Here is a 22,101-nt window from a genome sequence, read left to right as displayed (position 1 = left end):
AGCTCTATTATGAAATGTTCATGTGCCTATTGGTAGCAGACAGATAGTACAAAGAAAAGATGATTATTAATTGGAACTGGAGGATGTTCGTTCACATGGTTTGTTTGCATAACCGAACTGCTACTTCAGGAAAATCTTTCAAAAGTAGAAGAGTTTCAAACAACCAATGTTGCAGTGTTGCATGTTCCAAAGCAAGCCACCATTTTAAAGTGATCCCCTGAGATACAGTAAACCCCAGATTCAGGCTCACAAAGGAAGCATAAGAGTCAGCACTGAGCACTTGGCCAGTGGAACAGGACAGAAACCAAATATGTACCCATTGTTTTGTGCATCCCATTAAGGTATCTATGAGCCTCATATGCAGGCAAGGCTTGATGGACTGTGCAGTAAACAGCCATCTTTTACCTTCCTGCATTCCTTTCCTCAGACTCCAGTCCTCAGTTGATTCTGCTGCACACAAACCAATCAGAAAATCAAAATCAGTAGAAAGATGGGACATCTAAGTTTCAGTCAAACCAAACTTTCCTTGCTGATAGCAGTAAAGTAAGTATCACTATAAAGGTTAAAGGATGGGTCACTTGTAAGCAGGACTCCTGTCTACGTCTGAAACAGAGCACAATTCTAGATACCTATTCATACAACGGCATGAGAGGGTGAATCTGAACAACTGATTAATGCCACTAAAAGCTTTGGAAAATTTAACCTCTACACACAGCAATATTAACTTTATTCAAATGACAAAGCATCTTTCCATTCATTTTCCCAGCTAATCAAACATCTGTGATATATAAAGCGTTAAACCACGACACTGACGTACGCTTAATTCACACATGGCATTACTAAATGCAAGCAGAAGTAGACTTCTAAGGAAGAACAAAATCCCAGTTCTCCCACATTACCAGGTGGTTGGGGAATCCAGCTGTGTACTTAACTGGCACCCTGGGGGGAGCTGGTGCCCTGCACTGCCTAATAAGCCACTGCCAAAGGTCCCCTCATCAGTTGGGTTTGCTGACTTGTGCAATAAGGCTCCTTTCACAGGGAGATTGCTACAGAAAACACACTGAATCTGATTACCTCTGCTTGGAGTACTAAAATGCATTTAGTCTGTGACAACTCAACATTAGTTACATTTGAGGTCACCCAAATTTAGAAGTTAGAAATGTTTACTCTAAAAATCCAGGTTTGTGTTTGTGTTCTACATGAGGTCCAAACTGGATCTGTGCTTGAAAGCCTCCAAACTCGCAGGCCTTCTCAAAGGAGACAGGATGGGAACCATTCAGAATGTCATCACGAGCCTATAGGAGGTAAGCAAAGACAAGTCAGGGACATCCAAAATAACTATTCCATCTCTGAAATTCCTTGAAAGCTTGAACATGGCCCAAGAATCCAGCACCACACTTCTTTGTCTGAATGTCTTTATTATTCCATTCTGGATGTGTTTATGAGTAATAAAATAAAAAAAAGGGCTAGATTATTTTCTGGTGAATATCTACAGAGACTTATTGAAACCACAACTGCAACAACTTTCATCAAAAAGAGGACTTGACACCCATTTCCTGCCGTACATGTATATAAAATACAACATATGCATATACACTTATGTGTATGTACACATACATACAGATATATATGTTTGTGTACATAACACACATGTAAAAGCTTTTATCTTACCACCTTGTAATAGCAGGGAAAATGATCTGCATAACTAGTAAGTAAAAATCAGATTACTATTACAGAAATGGCAACAGGAGAAGGCAAACAGCATTCTCCTTCCTTTTGTTTAAATTTAGGGGTCATAGAAGATGATGGATGTTATAGCTCTGGCAACAGAAGGCTCATCTATTCATAGACAAAACAATGACAAGGCAGTATCAACACATACTGTCATAACAGTAGCCTGAAAGAAATACCCAAGTGGCAGGAGAACAGCTCAGTGTGATAGTCTTCTAAAATACTTGAAAAATGTAATGCAGTCTTACAAGCAATGCCATCTTTATCTTTTGTCTCAGAGTTTTAAAATGTAATTTAGAGCAGGCCCATTCGAATCAGCTGCAAGTATAACAACTGAACATCCCATTAAACTTCCAATTTTTTTTTTGTTTTTACTTTTAAAAAAAAACTTTAACAGAGAGTTTAAAAGCCTACTTTTTTCAGACTGCATTACAGCCAACTGCACTGGAGCCTTCAGTTAAATAGTTTCTTCTGCATAAAACTCTTAACTTTTCTAAGGTATGTATAGTACCTCTAAGAGTTTGGGGAACCTGCCTAGGTGGACTCCCACCACATTACATGATATGGTCCATTTTGAACAGGAAGCCTGCCTGCCTTGTGTGCTGTCTGGGTTGAAGACTGGAAAGGGAGTGCAGAAGAAGCTCTCTCACTGATCAGGTGGAAAAGAGATGAAAAGCGGAAAGCTGGCTGCAAGACTGACCTGAGATTCCGTATTACAGAGAAAGCATCACCTAAAGAAGAGAATGGGGAGAAGAACTAAAAAGAACAAATTAAAAGACTGAAGACATTCATGAATTTTAAGGAAACCAAGACAAGGATGTGAAAGTCAGTGGATTTTTGGTTGTGTCCATTATTCGGTTGAAAGTATTTGATTAAAAAGAATCAGCAAAGCCACTGTACTATCACGTGTTCTTGGAGGGATAGACAAAAAAGTAAAATCAAAGCACATCCAGAACTGGAACTCTACAAGATGGACTATCTCAATGACAAAATTTTTCTGATTAACCTACACAGGTTTCCTCAGACAAGGTAGAACCTGTACTTCTGGTCCACATACTGTACCTGAACATAAAGCAAATTAAGCTGAACAGGATCTCTTGAATCTACATTCTGGTCTGAATAAAAGAACTTCCGTCTCAACAGTAGTGTTTCATTTTCATCGACTCCTTGTTCTCTAAACGTTCGACTGTGATCTAGCCAATTTACTGTAACAGAACCACAGACATGCACATTGTTAAATACGCAGTGTTGCCAATGTTAATAGCTGTTGTGAAAATCATGTGATAATTGGCATTTCCACTGGAAGGGAAACTCCACAAAAAAAAAGTTGCTTTCATTTTTGTTTCTAATCATCAGTGTTGAAAGTTGCTACAAATGAGAATTGAAGAACAGCACTGCTGAGAAACAAGAATTTACTACAGCATAAAACACCATTAATATTGTTGAAGAAACAAATATAGTAAAGTTTTAATACTAAATTTAGATCTTCAAAGCTTCATTGCAAAATTACTTAAGTTTACGACATTTTCCCCCCTAGAACCAATTGTTCCGTATATCTTTCTTATCCCTGAATACAATTTTAAAACATCTTCCTGCCAGCCACAGTTAATCTTAGCGCCTTAATGTAAAACAGAAAAAATGGTTCTCACGACTTCACGCATAAATCAAATACTGTCTTAGTTCTTTGGCAAACTCCATTTACACTTAAAATTTACACCTTCAAAGACAAAACTACCTTTTGATGGCTTTCAGTAGGCATAAATATTTAAATATCCAACTTTAATGAAGGGGAGAAAATTGTCATTATGGAAATGACCCTTCACACTTAAGTTAAACTCCCCTACCAAACAACTAACAAAAAACACTTCAAAAGATCCGCTAACTCTCATAGCTAGAGGCAACAACTTGTCCGTTGTCCTGGTTTCGGCAGGGGTAGAATTAATTTCCTTCCTAGTAGCTGGTGCAGTGCTGTGTTTTGGATTTAGGGTGAGAACAATGTTGATAACGCACCGATGTTTTAGTTGTTGCTAGGTAGTGCTTACACTAGTCAAGGACTTTTCAGCTTCCCATGCTCTACCAACTGAGAAGGCTGCAGGTGCACAAGAAGCTGGGAGGGGGCACAGCCAGGACAGCTGACCCCAACTGCCCCAAGGGACATTCCACACCATGTGACATCATGCTCAGCATATAAAGCTGGGGGAAGAAGAAGGAAGGGGGGGACGTTTGGAGTGATGGCGTTTGTCTTCCCAAGTAACCGTTACGCGTGATGGAGCCCTGCTTTCCTGGAGATGGCTGAACACCTGCCTGCCCGTGGGAAGTAGTGAATGAATTCCTTGTTTTGCTTTGCTTGCATGCGCAGCTTTTGCTTTACCTATTAAACTGTCTTTATCTCAACCCATGAGTTTTCTCACTTTTACCCTTCCGATTCTCTCCCCCATCCCACTGAAGAATCTAAAAATGCATTCCTGTCTGGTTTTCTTGAATTATACTGCAGAAAGATATTAATTGAAGAATTATCCTAGAATACACTACTCACAATCATCATCTGTATGAAGCTTTGCCTTCAGTTTTTCCATTTTTCTTTCATCACGCAACAATGTCCTATCTTTCTTAAGCGTTCCTGTACTCTCCTCTTTCTTCTCTTCGATGCTTTCCTGGATTAAGGAATATTCCTCATAATTTGTTATTCCTGGAATTATAAATAAATCCAGGGTTTGTAACAATAAAAATTTAATACATTTTAGGACGGGTGAAATATTCTTTTCCATTTATTAAAACACCAATGGTTCACTTCAAGTATAGTAAAGATATTCCAGATGAAATGCTAAAACAGTGTATGGGGAAGGAGATCCCAAGAATAATCTACAACTTCTACCTTCAAGACATCTCTCCAATATCCGGCATTATCCTTCAAATACATCATTCCTTCGTCATATGCTGCATTTGTCACTTTTAGAAAGATATTAAGTTTTTCTGTTATCTACCAAGAGAAGCTGCCAGTTTAAAAACATGAGGGAATTTAAAATAGCAGTAAATTCCAGAATAGAGATGCCATAGTAAATTTCCTTTCATGGATGCCTACAATTGCTTTCTGAGAACTGAGTAATTTCAGCTTGCCCACGATGTACAGAAGAAATGTGGCAGAGCAGACTGAGGAATAGAAACCATGTGAAATACATTATTTTTTTTTAGAGTTTTAAAACTCAACTCTTCCTATGAATTTTACATGAAACTGAATCAAAAATCAGTTCACAACATTCAGCATATATGCTAAGTTGCTCTCATTTCTTCTGCTTGGTTTTTTCCACTGCTTGGTAAAGCACGTTTATGTTATACAGGAAAGCAAATTAAAAGCTCACCTACATGACCGTATTCATGAAAATAAGTCAAACTAATTTTTCAAATAAATTAGTTACAGCACATTAGAATCCAGCATAGAAACACTCAAACAAAATTGAAATGGATGAATTTAAATTTAGCTTAATTCACTTTCCAAGTAAATGAATCTAAATCAAATTAAGGCCACTTTAATTCTAAATGAGAACTAAGCAAGGGTTTAAGATGATTTAAACTAATCCATGTTAGATGCATGTTTATAGTTAAATATGATCTAGTTTTCCAAAATGTCTGTATTTAGATAAATACAAAGACAGATTACAACCAATACGACACATTTTTGACCAGCTGCTCTGGATGGCTTCCGTATGTCATTTCACAAATGATACCATACTGTGACCAACTCTTAATCATAACAACATAGAGCCCTAAGTTCAGATATATTTCAAGGTTAACAGTATTTATCTTTCATCCCATTAAAATTAAGTAGAAATTTAGTTCTAATTCTCTACCACATAGCAGGAAAGCGTATGTAAAAGTTAACATATAATAAAAAATTCGTAACCGTACTGTCATATAACTTTGTGCCTTCAACTACTAAATACTGAAATTTAAGGATATAACTAACTCTTTACTGACTTTCATAAAACCTGGACAACAGATTTCAAAAAAGTCTTTGGTAAATGTTAACTGATAACAAATATTTTTTTTAACATATGTGCCAATTTCTAGCCAGTAATACACATAATATCCTAAAAATCAAGATACAAATATAGCAGAAAAACAAGTTCTTAAGTATGTGGGTCCCAAAAGCTTACCTATCCTGCTGCAAATGGTAACCAGCAATTCACCGACTGTTTTAGAATCATCCACCATGACTGTTTTCACTGAACCATCCAACATACGTATTTTCTGAGGTCTCTGTTTCTTTTTGTACTCCAATACATCCTAGGAAGTAAACAATACTGCTTCTAAATGCTTTTGGGAGTCACCACAAGCCAACCCACTAACTTAGATGCCTAAAACAGGATTCCCTCCCCACCCCCCAAGGTGGATTTTTCCCTTTGTTATAGTATAGGCAAACTTATTCATGTAACAAACTTGAGAAGTGACTACTTTTAGTTCTGCCAATGTCATTTTTCAAGAACTTGTGCTAGCCGGCAAGACCAAAACCTAAACAGGGCAGGATAGACCAAAGTACCTTTGTGCTGCAAAAACCAGTTTAGCATTTAAAAAGGATAGCAATGCCTTTTGGTTTTAAAGCAAGCTGGCCATAATGTGAGCAAGTATGATCTCCTCATCTTCAGTATACAAGCAACCTACACTATAATGCAAGGTCACCTCAAATATAAACCTTATTACAAAACTTATTTTTCATCTTTCTGTTCGTCATTCTATGAAGAAGCTATTGGCCAGAGTAGCTCACAGTCACAATCAAATGCAGGAAAAAACTAACTACTGAGGCACAGCAAGGAAGAGAAGTGGGCCAATTTCAGGAACAGACTCAAGACCCTCCTACCCTTCCAAATGCTAAACATTCTTCTTGCTACTTGGGAAACAAGTTTTCTAAAAGCGTGTTGGTGAAAGAAGCAACAGACTTGCACCATACCCCATTTCTCAGCATGTAATAATCCAGTGTTCTTCCAGCCTCCAGCCATATACCTTTTCGAGGATCTTCATCTGACAAGAACAATCCATAGTCAGAGGCTGTGGAACAAAAAAGACAGAGACTCACTGAAAAACATCAAACCTAATAAAGCCAACATAATTTTATTCACGCTTATTCAGCTTCAGGTTTAAGCTTCCATTACACTTACCTTCCATTTTTAATGAACTTGGACAGAAATTTTTTCCTGTGCTTCAGAAAATATTTAGCTTAGCAGCAGATAGCAGGGTAGACGAGACTTTATAGAAGACTTGAATAAAAGCTTCACTAAGCAAGAACATGTCACATCTACTGTGTAATTTGTATTATATTTGTAATTAATTCTCTTCAAGATGACCTTTTTTAAATGCTCATAGGTCCTGCTTTGGAATTGACTAACCAAAAATACAAGCAGTTTGGGCTTAACCATAGTACATTATTTCAAGCAGTAGTTCTATTTAAAAAAGTATAGTTTGTTTTCAACCCTTCACATACTGAGTTTATGCTAAACTTTGGAATCTTTTTGGTAGATGCTTCAGGTTTATTTATTTATAATAAATAAAGATATTTATTTATATCCATAATAACAATCTCAGGAAAAACTTGCATCTATTGCAGGCTAAACACAAGCCAATTGATTCTTTCAGAATCACAAGGAAATGATAAAACTCTCATTGTCACAGAAGAACCAACCCTGGCTTAGGCTTCAAAGACTAAACTCCAGGCATACAAAGTGAAGGCATATGACTGTCAAATTAAGGCCCATCCAAAGCATCTCTTTTTGATAAACATTTGCATGAAGAATTGATACAGAGTACGCTTCACTATCACAAACAGTGTAAACTATTGTTCATCAGCTGAGCCTGCTCTAATTGCAGTTCTGTAGCTTAAGCTAACAGCTTTTTTCATACAAGCTGGCCAGCTGTGTGCGCACAGCCTGTTAACAACAGCTCGGTGCAGGGACTGTACCTTGTTTACTTTCAGCCATGTGTTTGGACCAGGTAAAAATAGCTACAATTTTTGGACAATGTTTCATCTTTAAATGTCATGTATAGCAACAATGTACCTTTATGAGCATATATTAAACACATTGTTATTCATGCAAGTATATAAAAGAACTTACACTTAATTAATGGAAGCGTAACCGACTTACAGATACACAATTTCGAAGGAAGAATCCTTCCAAAAAACAACTGAACAAGAAGAAAAACTTTTCCTGTTGACCTTAATTAAAAATTCCACTGAAAAGCCAAGTGATCCATACATACAGAAATGCTTATGACACAAATTCAGTACAGAATCAGTTACGTAAAATTTTAGAATTTGTGCCTATAAATAGGTTGTGACCTTTAGAAGCACACAAAGCGCCTTGCACAGATCACAGAATTACTGAGGAAGCACAGACTGCTCTGATACTCATTTCTGAGGGATGCACCCTAGTAATGAAATAGTAGTAGCTGTGCAACTTGCGTGTTAACATCACGGCCACCTTTGTGCCAGCATGCAAGCTTGTTGGAGAAATGAAATGTGCACTGTTGACAGTCGTAATGCAGGACAATTACATTTTCTGTTGTGCAGGAACTAGTTTGATCAGCCTGTGCTACACCTCTGTAAGTCTTCTGAACTAACAGGCAAACAACACACATTTTAACAGCCACAGAGAAGGGGAAAGGATACGTTAGTAACCTTGCTTCTGTTCATCACTCAACTTCATAAAGTTGTTACAGTTTATATGTGACTGCAGTGCAATTATGAAGGAAAAGCCCTATTGCATAATCTGAAGAGAGTTCCTAGGCTTTTCTGTGAGGTTCACAACATTCAGGGATATTTATTACTCAACTTCCCTGAATTCAACAGCTGTTCAAACTAACTGCCTTGAGAGACCAGTATGGTAAAAATGCACAGCTTGTAACTGAAAAATTTAAGATATGTAACTAGACTTCCTAAGGACTCCTGCAACTTGACAACTTTGACTACATTTAAACCAGAGCTTTTGTCCAAGTGAAGACATATTTCATAGTCTGCATTCATCTAATTTGCTCAATAGGCACAGAGACAGTTAAATTTGACTAACACGTAGCAGCATTCTGAGTATGGTATGCACAGCATGGTGATCCTTTTACTTACTAACCAGTTTCAAACATTTCCCTTTGTACATTTTGGAGATGTCCAGCCATTCTTTTGCAATTCATGTTGTCCCTTCCTTTGCTGATGTACAAAATAAGTCTGCCCAGATTTTCCTAGAAAGCATTGCCACAAACATTGCTTTAAAAAGATGGTACCACAAAAATTGCTCTCCAAGCGGGGAAAAAAATCATCTTTCAGGCAAACAAGCAATTTAAGAAGTCAAAGTTCCACAAAAAAGTATCCTTTGTAGAAAAACCTCTATCAGGATGAAAGGAAGTAAAAGAATGCAGCTACCTTCTGTCACTTAAAAATCTGTTTGCACTTTGTGCCTTTCACTCCAGAGCCTTATGGTTTAAATAAAAAACCAAACCCTCCAACCTGCAAGATAAACGGAGGAACAGAACAGTGTAAAAAACCAATGGGTCTATGTTTATTTTCAATTCAGCCAATGAATTGACTAAGGACAAATACAGGAACTCACCTTGCCCTGTTTGAGCCTCTGGCACTCGTTCACGAATAACTCTACAGGCATCATACACTGCAGTAGATGGTTCAAACTGCATCGTCTTCACTACATTGCATTGGCGGACACAGATCTTCAAGGAAAGAGCTACCATGGTGTCAAGTCACTTGCAAGTTCCTACTAAAGTATCTGAAAAAGCAGTAATGGCATTATTGCTTAGAATTTTCCATTTAATGCTTTAATACACTCAACTTTCCATTAAAAAAAAATGAAATTAGTTCAATAGAATTATATGTATTCAAATGCAGTTCTATATAAGTCTCATTAGCATCATCAAGCTAGATACTATCCAAACCATGTCTTTCTCTTAGTATATTGGAAATTCATTTTCCAAAAACTTGTGTACACATACTTAAAGGCTGATACTTTGTCTGAGGTATGTCAAAATGGTGCATAGGAAGACAATACACTTACTGGGTGTATTGCCAACGTATTTACTACTGACAGAAAACTATTCTTCTCTTACCACACCTCTTTATTAGAACATTTAGATTAGCTGGTAACTAACAGCTTAGAATAACTAGTTAAATGAATTCAGGATTTTCTTAGTACATAACTTCTCCTTTCTGAAGATACTGAAGTGTGCAATACTGTGTTGTGTTTTTTTTCAAGTCTCCACATAGATCTGATAAATGTTGTTATCCTGTTGCACAGCTACCCAGAGCTTAAAGAACAAGCTATTTTTCATTTCAGTTCTATTTCAGAAACTTCACTGAATTTGACAGCATTTGTCTACAGAAACAGGAAGCTACAGATGCTTTTTGTTTTGTTTCATTTTGTAGATAGTCTGGGTTTTGTCTCAAGTGTCTTCCCTTGCTGTCATTAACACTCCAACCACTCTTCCATCATCAGACTTTCCACAGTGATCTCCAAGAACTCTTCAGAACTGAAGTCCTTTCTGCATAAATACAGAATCTACTAGAATCCCCAAATCCTTTCTGCATAAATTAATGTATGTGTATTTTAAATAGGAGGACGTGAGATTCTATGTACTACTGCCGCTGATGATAATTTGAGCAGGACAAATTCCAGTAGTTAAACAAAAATTTAAACCCCAGTTGTGCATCTTTTTACAGCCCAAATACTCAGGACTGTTTGGCAAAATCACTTTAAGGAATAGGAAGGAACCACCGTTTACATTTCATCAATGCACCGATGCACTGAGCTCAGTGATTGTATCCCTTCTCCAAGGCACAGACAGCAGACAAATCATTTCTCTACCAGTAACATTTAGGAGCAGCTTTGGCTCTAAAATGTCATCCTCCCCTGTATTTTTGCGGCAGCCCATCCATCTGCCTCTCAAAAGCAAATCATCCTACTTCATCTTTTTTAGTACTTCCAAGACCACTCACTACCAATATGAAATACTAGATATGATAAGACTATCTGACAAAGGAAAAGGGGTGAATGAGCGAAAAAACATACAAGAAACATTAATGTACACACCTCAATGCTTTCCTAACCTATCAGTGTCTGATAACAAAACAATCTGTATTTTGAACCAATCATTCTAGGCAGTGGTCTGATAAATAAATGAAGATCTTTCCCTACTACTAAATACTAGTTCCTAAAACCCACCCAAAAGGTCTTTACGTTTCAGAAGTAATTGTTCAGTATAGCAGCAGCACAAAGTAAATGCAAGACAAAAAAATAAATCTCTGCAGTATTTCCATAGAGATTCACCATAACTGGGTTCAGTTCAGTACTTTTATCATTTATACATAAGCAAACCTCAGAGCATTACAAAACCCAAAATATCCCAAGGAACCACAGATTGGAACAGTTTTTCACCATCCAGAATGGTCCCAGGAAGAATAATTATGTTCATGTCTGCTTATGTGCACTGTTAAAAAAAAAGGTGGCACACTAAACAGCTGGAAAAGAGACAGGTCAGCTTGGAAAACAGTCTGACCGAGTTGCTCAGAAGGCAGTTCTAACTCACAGGTGACTTCTGAAACCTGGCTGTCAGCTTCCAGTGTGGTAAGGTGAGACACAATTCCTGCTCCCTCCTCTGTCTGGTCAATGTGTTAAAGCAGGGCCATTATAATGCAACCCTCTGAACTCTCTCTCCCCCCCCTATTTTCTACTCCTCTTAAAAAGAGGAAACAATATAAAGTGACACCAGTGAACAGGTAAGTTGTAGAAAAAGCTTTCCTCTCCTCTTTGCTTTCTATTGCACCTGAAGGTAAGACTTGCAAGCCACACACATCACATCTTCAGACTTCATCTGATTATCTTGTCTATTAAAAGGCAAAGTGGATACTGACCCTTTTCCTGTCAACTTTCCCATGAACAAGCTGCAGTCTTAACTTTTGGTATGAATGACTTTGGTTGAAGGGAAACAATCATTCAGAAAAAGTGTAAGCACATTCAGCAATCTTCTTTTAAAAAAAATATCTTGAGTAGAGGCATTAAAAGAGGTCTCCTCTCTTCTGCCAACATATAAAGGAGTAACACAGATGACTGAATCTGTATTCTCTGACATTAAAGCAAAGTGAATATAATACAGTTGCACAGGCACATTGCAACACCTTCTGAAAGACTGAATTAAACTTCCTTTAAGGTAGAAAATAGGATCCACCTGAAAAATCTTTGTGTGTAATGAAATGATTGACTGCTTTCTAGTGTGGAATACTAGACAAGTGACTGCAAGTCACCTGACTTGAAAGTTTCATGCCATACAAATCCTGACAGTAGTGGTTCTCGTGTAAGTTATGGTGATGTAGTACTATGCTTCCTATGTACAGCTGAATCTTTTAATATTTCAGAAAATAACATTTTCTTTTAAGGTGAAGGGTCACAAGGTTATGGCATGAAAATAGATACAGTTACTTGCAAACAAAAAAATCTACTTAATCTTTTAGTTAACCCTTTTATATGCAACATTCAAAAATGGATTTTTAAAAAGGGCACTAACTCACATCAAGGAACATCCAAATTCAGTCCAGTGTCTAATCTCCCTTTATCAATGGAGAAAAAGGAGTAAAGAAAAACCAAATGGTGAAGACTGACCATGAAACTTTAACCAGGGAAAAAAAAAAATTAAAATATTCTGGTAAAGTTATGGTGATTTTTCAGTTTGTACTGCTGCTTTTACTAGGTTAGCATAAATTTAGCAAAACAGAGCATTCAGATAAACCTGATCTCATCTGTGAGATCCAGAACAGAATAAGTCAGAACTCGAAAGCAGTTTAGCCAATACAGTATTGTGTCACACACTTGATAAATTTAAAAACAAGCAGAGGCCCCATTTCTTAAAATTTAGACAAAAAAAGGTTTTTTAAAATACATTAAGTAGTTTCTCAGCTTGTTAATATTTTCACTTTGTGATCGTCCGCCACAGAAACCATAAAAACATGTGTCGGAAGGAACCTCAAGAGGCAGCCTAGCCTAGTCCCTTGCATTGCATCCCTATGCTGCTCCTGCCAGATGCTCATCTAATACATTCTGACAAAGCTCCATTGAAACAGAGTCCACAACATCCACAGGGAAGCTGCTCCATTTTTATTTTTCTTTTTCCTACATCTACATTTTGGGTGGTCCCCCCCCCGCCCAAGGTTTCAACCTAGGTCTTCCACTTGTTCCACAAAAGAACCTTTTTCCCTGCCCTACATAAACAGACATGGCAAATTGATCCCCGACATCTTTAACAAGTTGGGAACCTGTAACTGTGTCCTCCCAATGCCCCTCATTTTTTTCCAGGTCAAATTCAACTCCTTAAAGAAGGAAGGACCTAAATGCATCAGTGGTCTGGTCGTCTTCAACTCGGTGCTTTTGGTTTCAGAGACACCAAAGGATGCTTTATTCAAAAAAGAGCTTATGAAAAGAGCCCATGAGTTATCAGCTTCCTCCAACAGTGTGTTCTCAAACTTCAGAGAAAGGTTTTCATCTGCCTCCTCCAAATTACCCTCAGGCTCTAAACCTCCCCACTTGGCTTTCAGTAATATCCGGGACAGGCAGTTTCCATCTCCTGGGTAACAGCCAAAATAGGACACCTGTTTTTTCTCAAAAGAACTAAGAACTTGGTCATGAAAAAGGGCTGAGATCACAGAGAAAAACAAGGGAAAAATATGTTCTGTGTTCCCTTTATCTTCTATACATTGATTCACACCACATTTAAATATTTCTCTGTGTGAGTAGTGGACTCTCTTTGCCCACCAATATCACTCAGCCTCTGGAATGGCTGACCAAAAGTCAAAGGGTTCCTGGAAATTAAGAGGATTTTGGAAGGAATGGTTTGCCTGGTATTAAGTCTAATGCTCTATGAGTAATGAAGTAGGTAGTTTCTAAATCAGACTGTGACTGATATGTGCTTGCAAGGCTGGAGACTGAAGTAATAAATTGTGGATCTGACAGGTTTGGGAGAGGTAGCAGCAGCTCCGAGCTCTTAAAAAAAAAAACAAACCCAAAACAGATCATCAGTGAGAGAACCCAGTGTCTCCAAGTACATATCTGGAGTATGTATGTCAAGGACTTAAGTTGAATCATCACAGTACCCAGCTTCTGGGAAACAAAAACAAGATTATAACCAGTGGTTGAATCAAAATGAGCAGGCCTCTGGATGCCCACAGAGATACCTTGCAAACAAAGCAAACAAGCAAAAAATATTTCAAATATATAAACCCCAAGATATTAGCAAGTGCTGAAAAGTAAGACATAAGAACGAGGCAATATTATGGTTCTTTAGAGTAAAGTAACTTCAAGCTGGAGGAATGCCTGCCATTCCGTCTGCAGTTCAGTAGCGGTGTAGCCACGGCAGCAACCAGCTCCCCTTCAGCTCCAGAAGTTAACAGACCCTCTCACAGCTGCCAACATTTCTGTTTGCATAATCACTTTCTCAACCAATTCTGACACTTTTTTTTTTGTCTTGGCCATTGCATTTTTGAAGAATATTTCCCTTACTTTTTGACAGAACTGGGTTATGGAGTGATTATACTCGTGATTTGCCAGAACATCCAAGGCAGTAGTACTCTCCAGCAGAGGAGCAGGAGCAACGTGTGGTAAGGAATGGTCACTGTCCCAGCTGGGTCACCATAGCCTCTGGTCACTGTACCTCGGGAGGATAAATCTTGGAGCAGGCACCTGTACTTCCATTTGCACAGCCTTACTTCAATTCTCAGCTGAAGTTACCGTATCCTTCCCAAAAGCTCCCTGCATAGACACATTCTCACAACAGCTAGAGCTAGGATGCTGTTACTGTTAAATTACAATAGGTGTGGGCTTAGAAGCAGATACATACCCAATGAACAGTTAAACTATTTTTCTTTAACAATTTCTCTCATTAAATTTTCTGAAATTCTAGGGACTAATATTTACAAAACTAAACATCTCTTCATCTCTTGTAAAGTAGGTACTTTCAGTGAAACAGTTTGAACACTACATACAGAAAAACATTCTTCGCTGAAATAGCTATAAATATTTATAGATCTGAACATTCTATTTTCCCTGAAATAAGTTTGCAAAATGCTTTTCTATTAATTTAATTTTTTGATAGAAAATAAGCCAGAAAACAAAAGGTAACTATTTGTTACAATAGTTACTTGACAGCAAGTCACAAAATAATAAATCAAACAAAAACTTAAATGTATTTGAGAAATGTCTCTAAAGTAACAGGAAGAAAGTCAATGTCAAAGCACACACACCCTTAATTTCCACTGGAAATTTATTTAGAATTGCTTTTCCTCCTGGTGTCATTCAAGAGGAGCAAAACAGAACTATCCAACACTTAGCAGGACTGCCAGAGCTGAGTAACATACTAATTTCCTCACGCCCTACTGCACCTCTTCCTTCGTCGGTCCTAACAATAATTTCTACACACTGTCTGTGCTACCACAGTAAGAAGTGAATAGCTTTTGCATGGATTTACTCTCCAAATTCCTTCTTCCATATAGCTTGGCTGTCTCCCTTTGAGGGACATCAATATAACTACACAGTCAGCCGGAAATCTACTTTTCAGATAAACATTCAAGAGTGATTCATGGCCCCGTGCTCTGTTCAGCAGAAGCACAGCGTTCTGTACCACATGGCACAGCCAACCTAGCTAGCATTTGAACTGAGGCAATACCAATACGCTACAGCTGTTGGAGTAACTATACTATAGTGTAAAATCAGTAAATAATAAAACCAGAAAACAGCGTCTCGAACTTTAACTAAACTGGTGAAAATTAACCCCACAATTCAGTAATGCCAAACCAGTGGTGTAACAGGATTAAGGGATGCCCAATTTTAAGTATGTATAAATGCTGCATGGTTACAAATGCTCTTTACTCAGGCCCCTAGTGCAAACCCCCTACCGCAACTATAAACTACAGGAAACCAAACCAGTGGGACAAGAAACGTATTTCTTCCAGGTTCCTCCCAGGTCCTCTATATCTCCCCTCCCAATAGACGACTAGCACCAACAGTACCTCCCTCCTCCTAAAATTCTCCCTGAATGTGGAAAAAGCAGCACATCAGGGATTGGCACATCCTGACAAATGCTTAGGTCCTTTGTACTTACTGGAATAGTTTGTATGAAAACTACTAAAAAGTAGTTTACAGAAAATGCACCATCTAATTCTAGCTACCATATTACGTCCATACGTTGCTAACAAATCTGGACAACCAGATCTGACATTTTACAACACTTACTGTAGTTGCTGGCTCAGTCTGCCTACCAATTGAACAACACAGCGTCAAAATACAATGAAAAAAACCACAGATTTCCTAGAAATATCAACTACAGTTACTTGCAGTATGAGGGAGCACTAAAATATTCTAAATGGTTGGCTTTTAACAGTGATGAAGTTCGTGGATTTTTTTTTTAAACTCACGATGACACACCAAAGGTTTCCCAAATCACTTTCATCACAGTAATAGATCTGCACTGCTGATGTATCTTTACTAATTTGTTTGTGCTACTCTATAGCCAAAGTATTTTCTGTTAACAATAACAAAAAAGTGAAACAGGCATCTACAAGTCCCTTTTCTCCATAATTTCTTCTGTGTACAGTATGCACACTTTTCTTCTTAGCTTGTGTGCAAAAAGAGCTCATGGAAATGTTCAGGGCCCTAAGCAGCAGCCTGTCCAGTCATTCTCAAGCCAATTTAAGGAAAAACCCTACATGATTTCTCTCCTGGGGAAAATATTTCTAGAGCAAGGGAAGTTTTAATGCATCAAAATTTACTTGGACAAAGTTTTATTCCAGTGACTCCAGAAGTCAACGTCGGCCTGCTCTATTTGTTCCATGCTTCAGAGAGGTATCCCACTGGTTTTCGTTCAGGAGCTTTTGCCCAGGAGGTATCTCACCAGGCATTGCGAGGAGGGGTACTAGTGACACAAGCTGTAAGCTTCTGCTCTAGTGGGAAACTTCTCAGTCTTTCTGACCATGAGAAGAATGTACAGGAAACCAAATGGCACCACCAAGGAATCTGAGGATCCCTTGGTTGTTGGTAAACTTCTCTGCTGCTCAGACAAATGGCTTTCCCAACCAGCTCCTTAAAAAGCCTTCTGTAACAGTTCGTAATAATGAGTTGTCTGCTGTTTGTGAATTGGTTTATGTTAAAAGCATTAAGATGGATGACTCCCGTACTGATCAAGTTCAGACTTGCCCTAGTTAGAAAACTTACATTATTTTTGTCAGGCTCATTAAGGGAGTGCTGAATCAGTGAGGGATCCAACTCTGTGCTACTTTAAAAGTTTACAGGTCAAATCAATACTATGGATGTGAGTCTCGGGTAACGTACAGAATGCTTCTCTGTCCCACAATATCTTGCTCAGATTAACCAGTATAGTAAAATGACAATTACAGAAATTCCACAAAAGATTCCGCAAGAAACTAAATGGTACCCGAGAGCCCAGCTCTGCTAGACTGGGAAGGTGGCACTGATGTTACAACTACCTCATCAGCTGCTATACAAAGAGACAGACTAAGGCAAGGGTGAAGCATTTTACAAGGACTCTCAAGAGACATGTAACCCAGGGTAAAAGGCTGTATTCTCTGAATATTGACAAGGACAGAAGTTTGCATCACGTAATTCCAACAGGAATCAACTATCATCAAGCTAAAAGCATACAATAAAACAGCAGAAGAATTGCTTACCAGATGCATGGGAGAAATGAGATTTAGAGGGGAGACCAATTAGTGAACACTAACCTCCCTGATTATTCACATACCCACCTGGCTTAATTTGTACCATTCCTACCCTAATGTCTGTGGTGTCTGACAGCTGATGGGGCCATGACATTATCTGTATATTTTGAACTACATTGCTAAGCAAACAGAGAACGCAAAATCTCAGCTTAATATTATCTCTGATTAATGCTATGAGAATATGAACACTTCTTTGCCTTCCATTTCACACCCTTGCCAATAGAGTGTTTGAAGTAAAACACAATCCAAAAATATCTGCATTTCTAAACTAGGCAAATGTGGAACAGCTAACACTGACACTGTCAAATATGGACTACACCCACCCAGTTAAAGGAAAGTTGCCGCTGCCAGTGCTATGGTTAAAAGCAAAGCTCTGCTATGATTTAGTAGAGATCTGTCTCCCTGGAGATATTTCTTAACTGGTTCATTCAGGCTTGAGCAAATACAAATCTAGGTCATGAGACTGTCACAGTCTAAAAGCCTGCATGTGTACATGCTAGTATAGGCAAAGCTACATATTTTTATACTAGATTAACTTTGTAAGAAAATCCAGTGGGACAAAAGTTCTCTATTCTTTCCAGTACTCCCACCACCTACCTGCTGGCACAGGGCACCAGCAAAACAGGACACATTACATTTTCTGTTGTTCATGATGGTTGACCATCTAAGTCTATTGCAACATACCAAATACTTGTTTAATGGACTGGTGCCTGGTAAGACCACCTTAAGCAACAGGCACTCAAAAATACAAACCCAACTGTACTGATAGCTACATGTGATATTTCCAAAATTATGAATGCAAATGAAAGTGTCATCCTTCAAAATCAAGGATGATGAAACCACAAGGCAGGCAAGTGGGCAGATGATTGCACAGGCACGGAGGGTAACAACACACATTTTGCGACAAACTCACAATGGCACTTAAACTAGTTGGTCTTTGCTGCTGTTGGTATCTTAGGTGCTTATCATATAAAAGGTCACACTGCTTCTTTCCAAGGAAGATCGCCCTCTCTTTAGTGCTCCATTGCTGTCAATTTGTAACTCATTTATACCACGATGCTCTCAAAGGTGCTTAAGGGGTGCTATTAATATGCTTTACTAGAACACTAGGCTGATTCTCCACCAGAACATTGTATAGGAGCTGAATGATCATCTGTGGGTTGTATGCCTGAAACGTATGTCCATATGTCATAGCAAGGCCTTCATCATCAACTCCTTGATGGCAAGACACTGAAGATGTCATCACTGGCCAGCTGCTTTGCCATTCCACTGAACAGTGTAGAGAAGTGCTTCAGGAACAACCATCACTGATGTGCAAATATCACACTTATAAACACTGGACTGGAAGTTGTGTCTTGTCAGTAAGTTTAGAAGGGAGCAGCATGCACTCTTCTGGTGATCAGAAAGGAAGAGGGGGGGGGAATCTCCCTTTCCCTCTAATAAGCTCAAAGATGAAGGCAAGAGCAGTAAACCAATAGATTAAAAGTTGATGTTCTGAACGGGCACTGAGTACAAAGATACAGTTAAAACCTTCAAGAATCTCAGGAAAAATTCACAGCATTTATCTGTAGCATGCAATACTGAATCTTAAAAACAAACCACTTGAAAAACAGTAAAATGAAGGTGAACTACGGCAAGCTTTGAAAGGTTACTGTGAAAGTAGGCTTTAATCATTAGTAAAGCATTAATCATGCCATTCTCAGTTCACACATAGTCGTACAAGAACAGCATGTATTTTGCTAAGAACGCAGCAAGCAAGTACCCTCAAGCAGAATGATTTAAGAGACCAAAATATTTGAGTCTAATTAAGAGTTGTTTATAGGACAGTCAGCTTATTAGCAATTCAACTACAGTTTGCTTTTTAAGTCAAAAGGCATATTTGCAAACTAACTTGCTTGAATGTAATTTCAAAAGGAGGTATAAATTACAAGGGACTACAGGAGGAACATCATTGTCCCAAACAGAGCTGAAACAGCGTTTAGATAACAAAAGCAAAGAGCTTTACTGGAACTAGTTGTAACAGAAATCACTAGCATCAGTAGAAGCCTCCAATATGGCAGTCAATAACTAAACTCTTTGAAGAGGCCTTCCAGGCATTTGTTCTTATTTTACAGGAACACTGCAGGAGAACCTGAAAACAGGGAACAAGAGTTTCTGTAGAAATCAGAAGTGAACCAACATCCTTTTACTAGGTTCCTCTCCAAATGAAGTGTTTCTGTTGTAGAGATGAGCCCTTTTAAGAGAGTCCTTGGGAGGATGGTAATAAAGATGTTCACAGATGCCAGGAGTATAATTAAAACAGTATCTGAGATACAGAAGACATTTTTGTTTGGTGGGGTTTTGTTTGGGTTTTTCTGAGGAGGGATTTCCTTTACTTTTTTTTAAACTGAAGAGAACTGCTTGTAAGGTTAATCTAGGTCCATCACAAGAGCTGCAACTTGCTTACAGTGGGATATATACTTATACACCTTCAGATATATTTTCTGATTTCTGGTAATTTAAGAGCACATAGGTAAATTATAGGATAAGAAGTATAAACGAAGATAACAAATACTTTCTTTTCTGTGGAAGAGTTAAGCTGATACGAAACTGATTTTCCAAAGCAGCAGATTTGAGTATTTGAAGCATTTCACCCACAGATTCTAAATCACACTAACAATAGTAATAGGTTGAACTACCAAGTGGGCTGTTAGATCCAGACTTGCACAGTTCTGTATATTCACACTATTTTCAACTGCTGAAATGCTATAATGTTTTGAAGGACAATTTTTAAGCTTTTATGTCTAGGTTCACAACCTTTGGGCACACTCACTTCAATGCTTTTTTTCCACCGAATTAGTTCAAAGCCACCACTCAAAGTTCTGAACCATGCCTGCCTTTCCTCGCAACTGCCCCAAAGTAGGATGTAATAAACCACTCAGAGTTATTAATTTAGTCATTAAATGCCACAGCTAGGATATGACCTCTTGGATTCACCTACTGTGGTCTAAATATTACTCTTCATTTCCTCTTTTCTTTTTTTTGAAGTGACATGAGTAGGCAGAGTTTAGAATATGTTATGAGTTTTGTACAGTAATATACTCTGCCCATTCAAAAGAAAATCAAAGAATCAGTTTCTTCAGGTACACAAACAGTATTGCTAAGTTCCAGATAAAAGTGTCATGGTAATTCATATATGGATTCTTCTGTTACTTTCCTCCCACCCTCCTGAACATCACCTGATGCCACCCTGGAACTTTTTGATCATTTTCTTTAAGGAGAGTGGTGGTCAACAGTTCATAAATACTCCACTCAATTACCTACCTTAGGGAACATGAAGGCAACTAATGGTCTGCTTGAGTTTCTTACAAGCTTTATAAACTCCTTCTTCATTCGTTATGGAAATTGAACTACTGAATAAAATAAAATCCACTTAGCTACTGAAATCACTGAAATAAATCCATATTGATCATTTTGATCAGCATCATCATGATGAATTAGATGGGGTAGACAAGTCTTCAGAAACAGCTTTGCTACACAGAACAAGAAAATTAGTGAGGCTCAAGTAAAATTACTTTTTGCCAGTTCTGTGATGGGGTGTATGTAGAACAGTTCTCTGCTCTCATTGATTTGATCTGAAATGGTGGACTTAACGGGCACTGAAATCACTTTCAGTAGGTTTTGATCCATTTATGCCAACAATCAGTTAATAGAATAACTTAAAACAGTTCACTAAAATAGGAAGTGAGGCAGAAAAAAATAGTAGACATTTATAAAATGTTATTTGAATGAATGCAACTAGTCTACCAAGCTAGCATTCCACCTATTTAAGTAAGCTCAGAAGAACCTGAAGGAGGACTACACAGAACTGGTAGTCATGCTGACAACAAAACCATCATCTCCATGATGAACTTCATCTGCTCATCCAGAATCTTCACAAATTGAGGATGAAGGCAAAGGAATTCCTGACTTGGAAAACCATTATTTCTTGCAGGCCCATTTTGAAAGCAGGATGCTTGTTAAAGAGCTCAGTCATTTAGTGAAAATTTAGGTTGACAGCTTAGAGACTGATTGTCATTTATATTAAGCGAAGCATGGCAAAGCAGGTCCTAGTGAGAAAGTTATAGCTACTCTCCAGGCAAGCTAACTCAAATTTTCTCTGTTCAAGTACATAGAGTGCGCTAAAATTCATTCTATGTTAAAACAGCCATATACAGAAAGATGAAGTGCACTTTAAAACTGTATGGTTCGATATAAATCCAAGTGCTTGAGCAACCATTTTTATTTAAACCTTCAGCATCTACTGAGCTTGTCGGGAATACAAATGATAGCAAAATCACCGTCATAGGAAACATTCATTTCCACAGCGTCTTTTGTTCTAAGACGGTGATTTAAAAAAAAAAAAAAAGGGACACTGAATGCTATCTTGTCTGTCTTTCCCACCAGGATATAAATCCAGAACTTGTCATATCAGTACAAACCCCTCCCACCCCAAATGCTCAGCATGCAACATAACACTGAGTTCCACAATACACTACGTATTATGTATAAATATAAAATATATTTATATAAAACATTTAAATAAATATATTTATACATATAAATGTATAAATATAAAACAGCATCAG

The 22,101-nt window shown here is 38.0% G+C and overlaps 1 protein-coding gene across 6 annotated transcripts in view; it reads right to left on the bottom strand.

Moving 5' to 3' along the window:
• TLN2 (talin 2) overlaps positions 1-22,101 on the bottom strand; it is a 209,946-nt gene that overhangs the window by 113,679 nt on the left and 74,166 nt on the right. For all 6 annotated transcript variants that reach the window (XR_012996198.1, XM_076348381.1, XM_076348382.1 and 3 more), the window contains 6 exons: positions 9,321-9,491; positions 6,677-6,774; positions 5,886-6,015; positions 4,268-4,420; positions 2,794-2,936; positions 1,168-1,295 (listed from right to left, as the gene is read on the bottom strand). Coding sequence is in view for 5 of the 6 variants with exons in the window: in XM_076348381.1 (XP_076204496.1) it covers positions 1,168-1,295; positions 2,794-2,936; positions 4,268-4,420; positions 5,886-6,015; positions 6,677-6,774; positions 9,321-9,456 (788 nt within the window). In the remaining variant the exon portion in view is untranslated. The remainder of the gene's footprint in view (positions 1-1,167; positions 1,296-2,793; positions 2,937-4,267; positions 4,421-5,885; positions 6,016-6,676; positions 6,775-9,320; positions 9,492-22,101) is intronic.

This window comes from Aptenodytes patagonicus, chromosome 10, assembly GCF_965638725.1.
Source record: "Aptenodytes patagonicus chromosome 10, bAptPat1.pri.cur, whole genome shotgun sequence".
Classification (NCBI taxonomy): Eukaryota; Metazoa; Chordata; class Aves; order Sphenisciformes; family Spheniscidae; genus Aptenodytes; species Aptenodytes patagonicus.
This window is presented reverse-complemented; position numbering and strand designations above follow the sequence as displayed.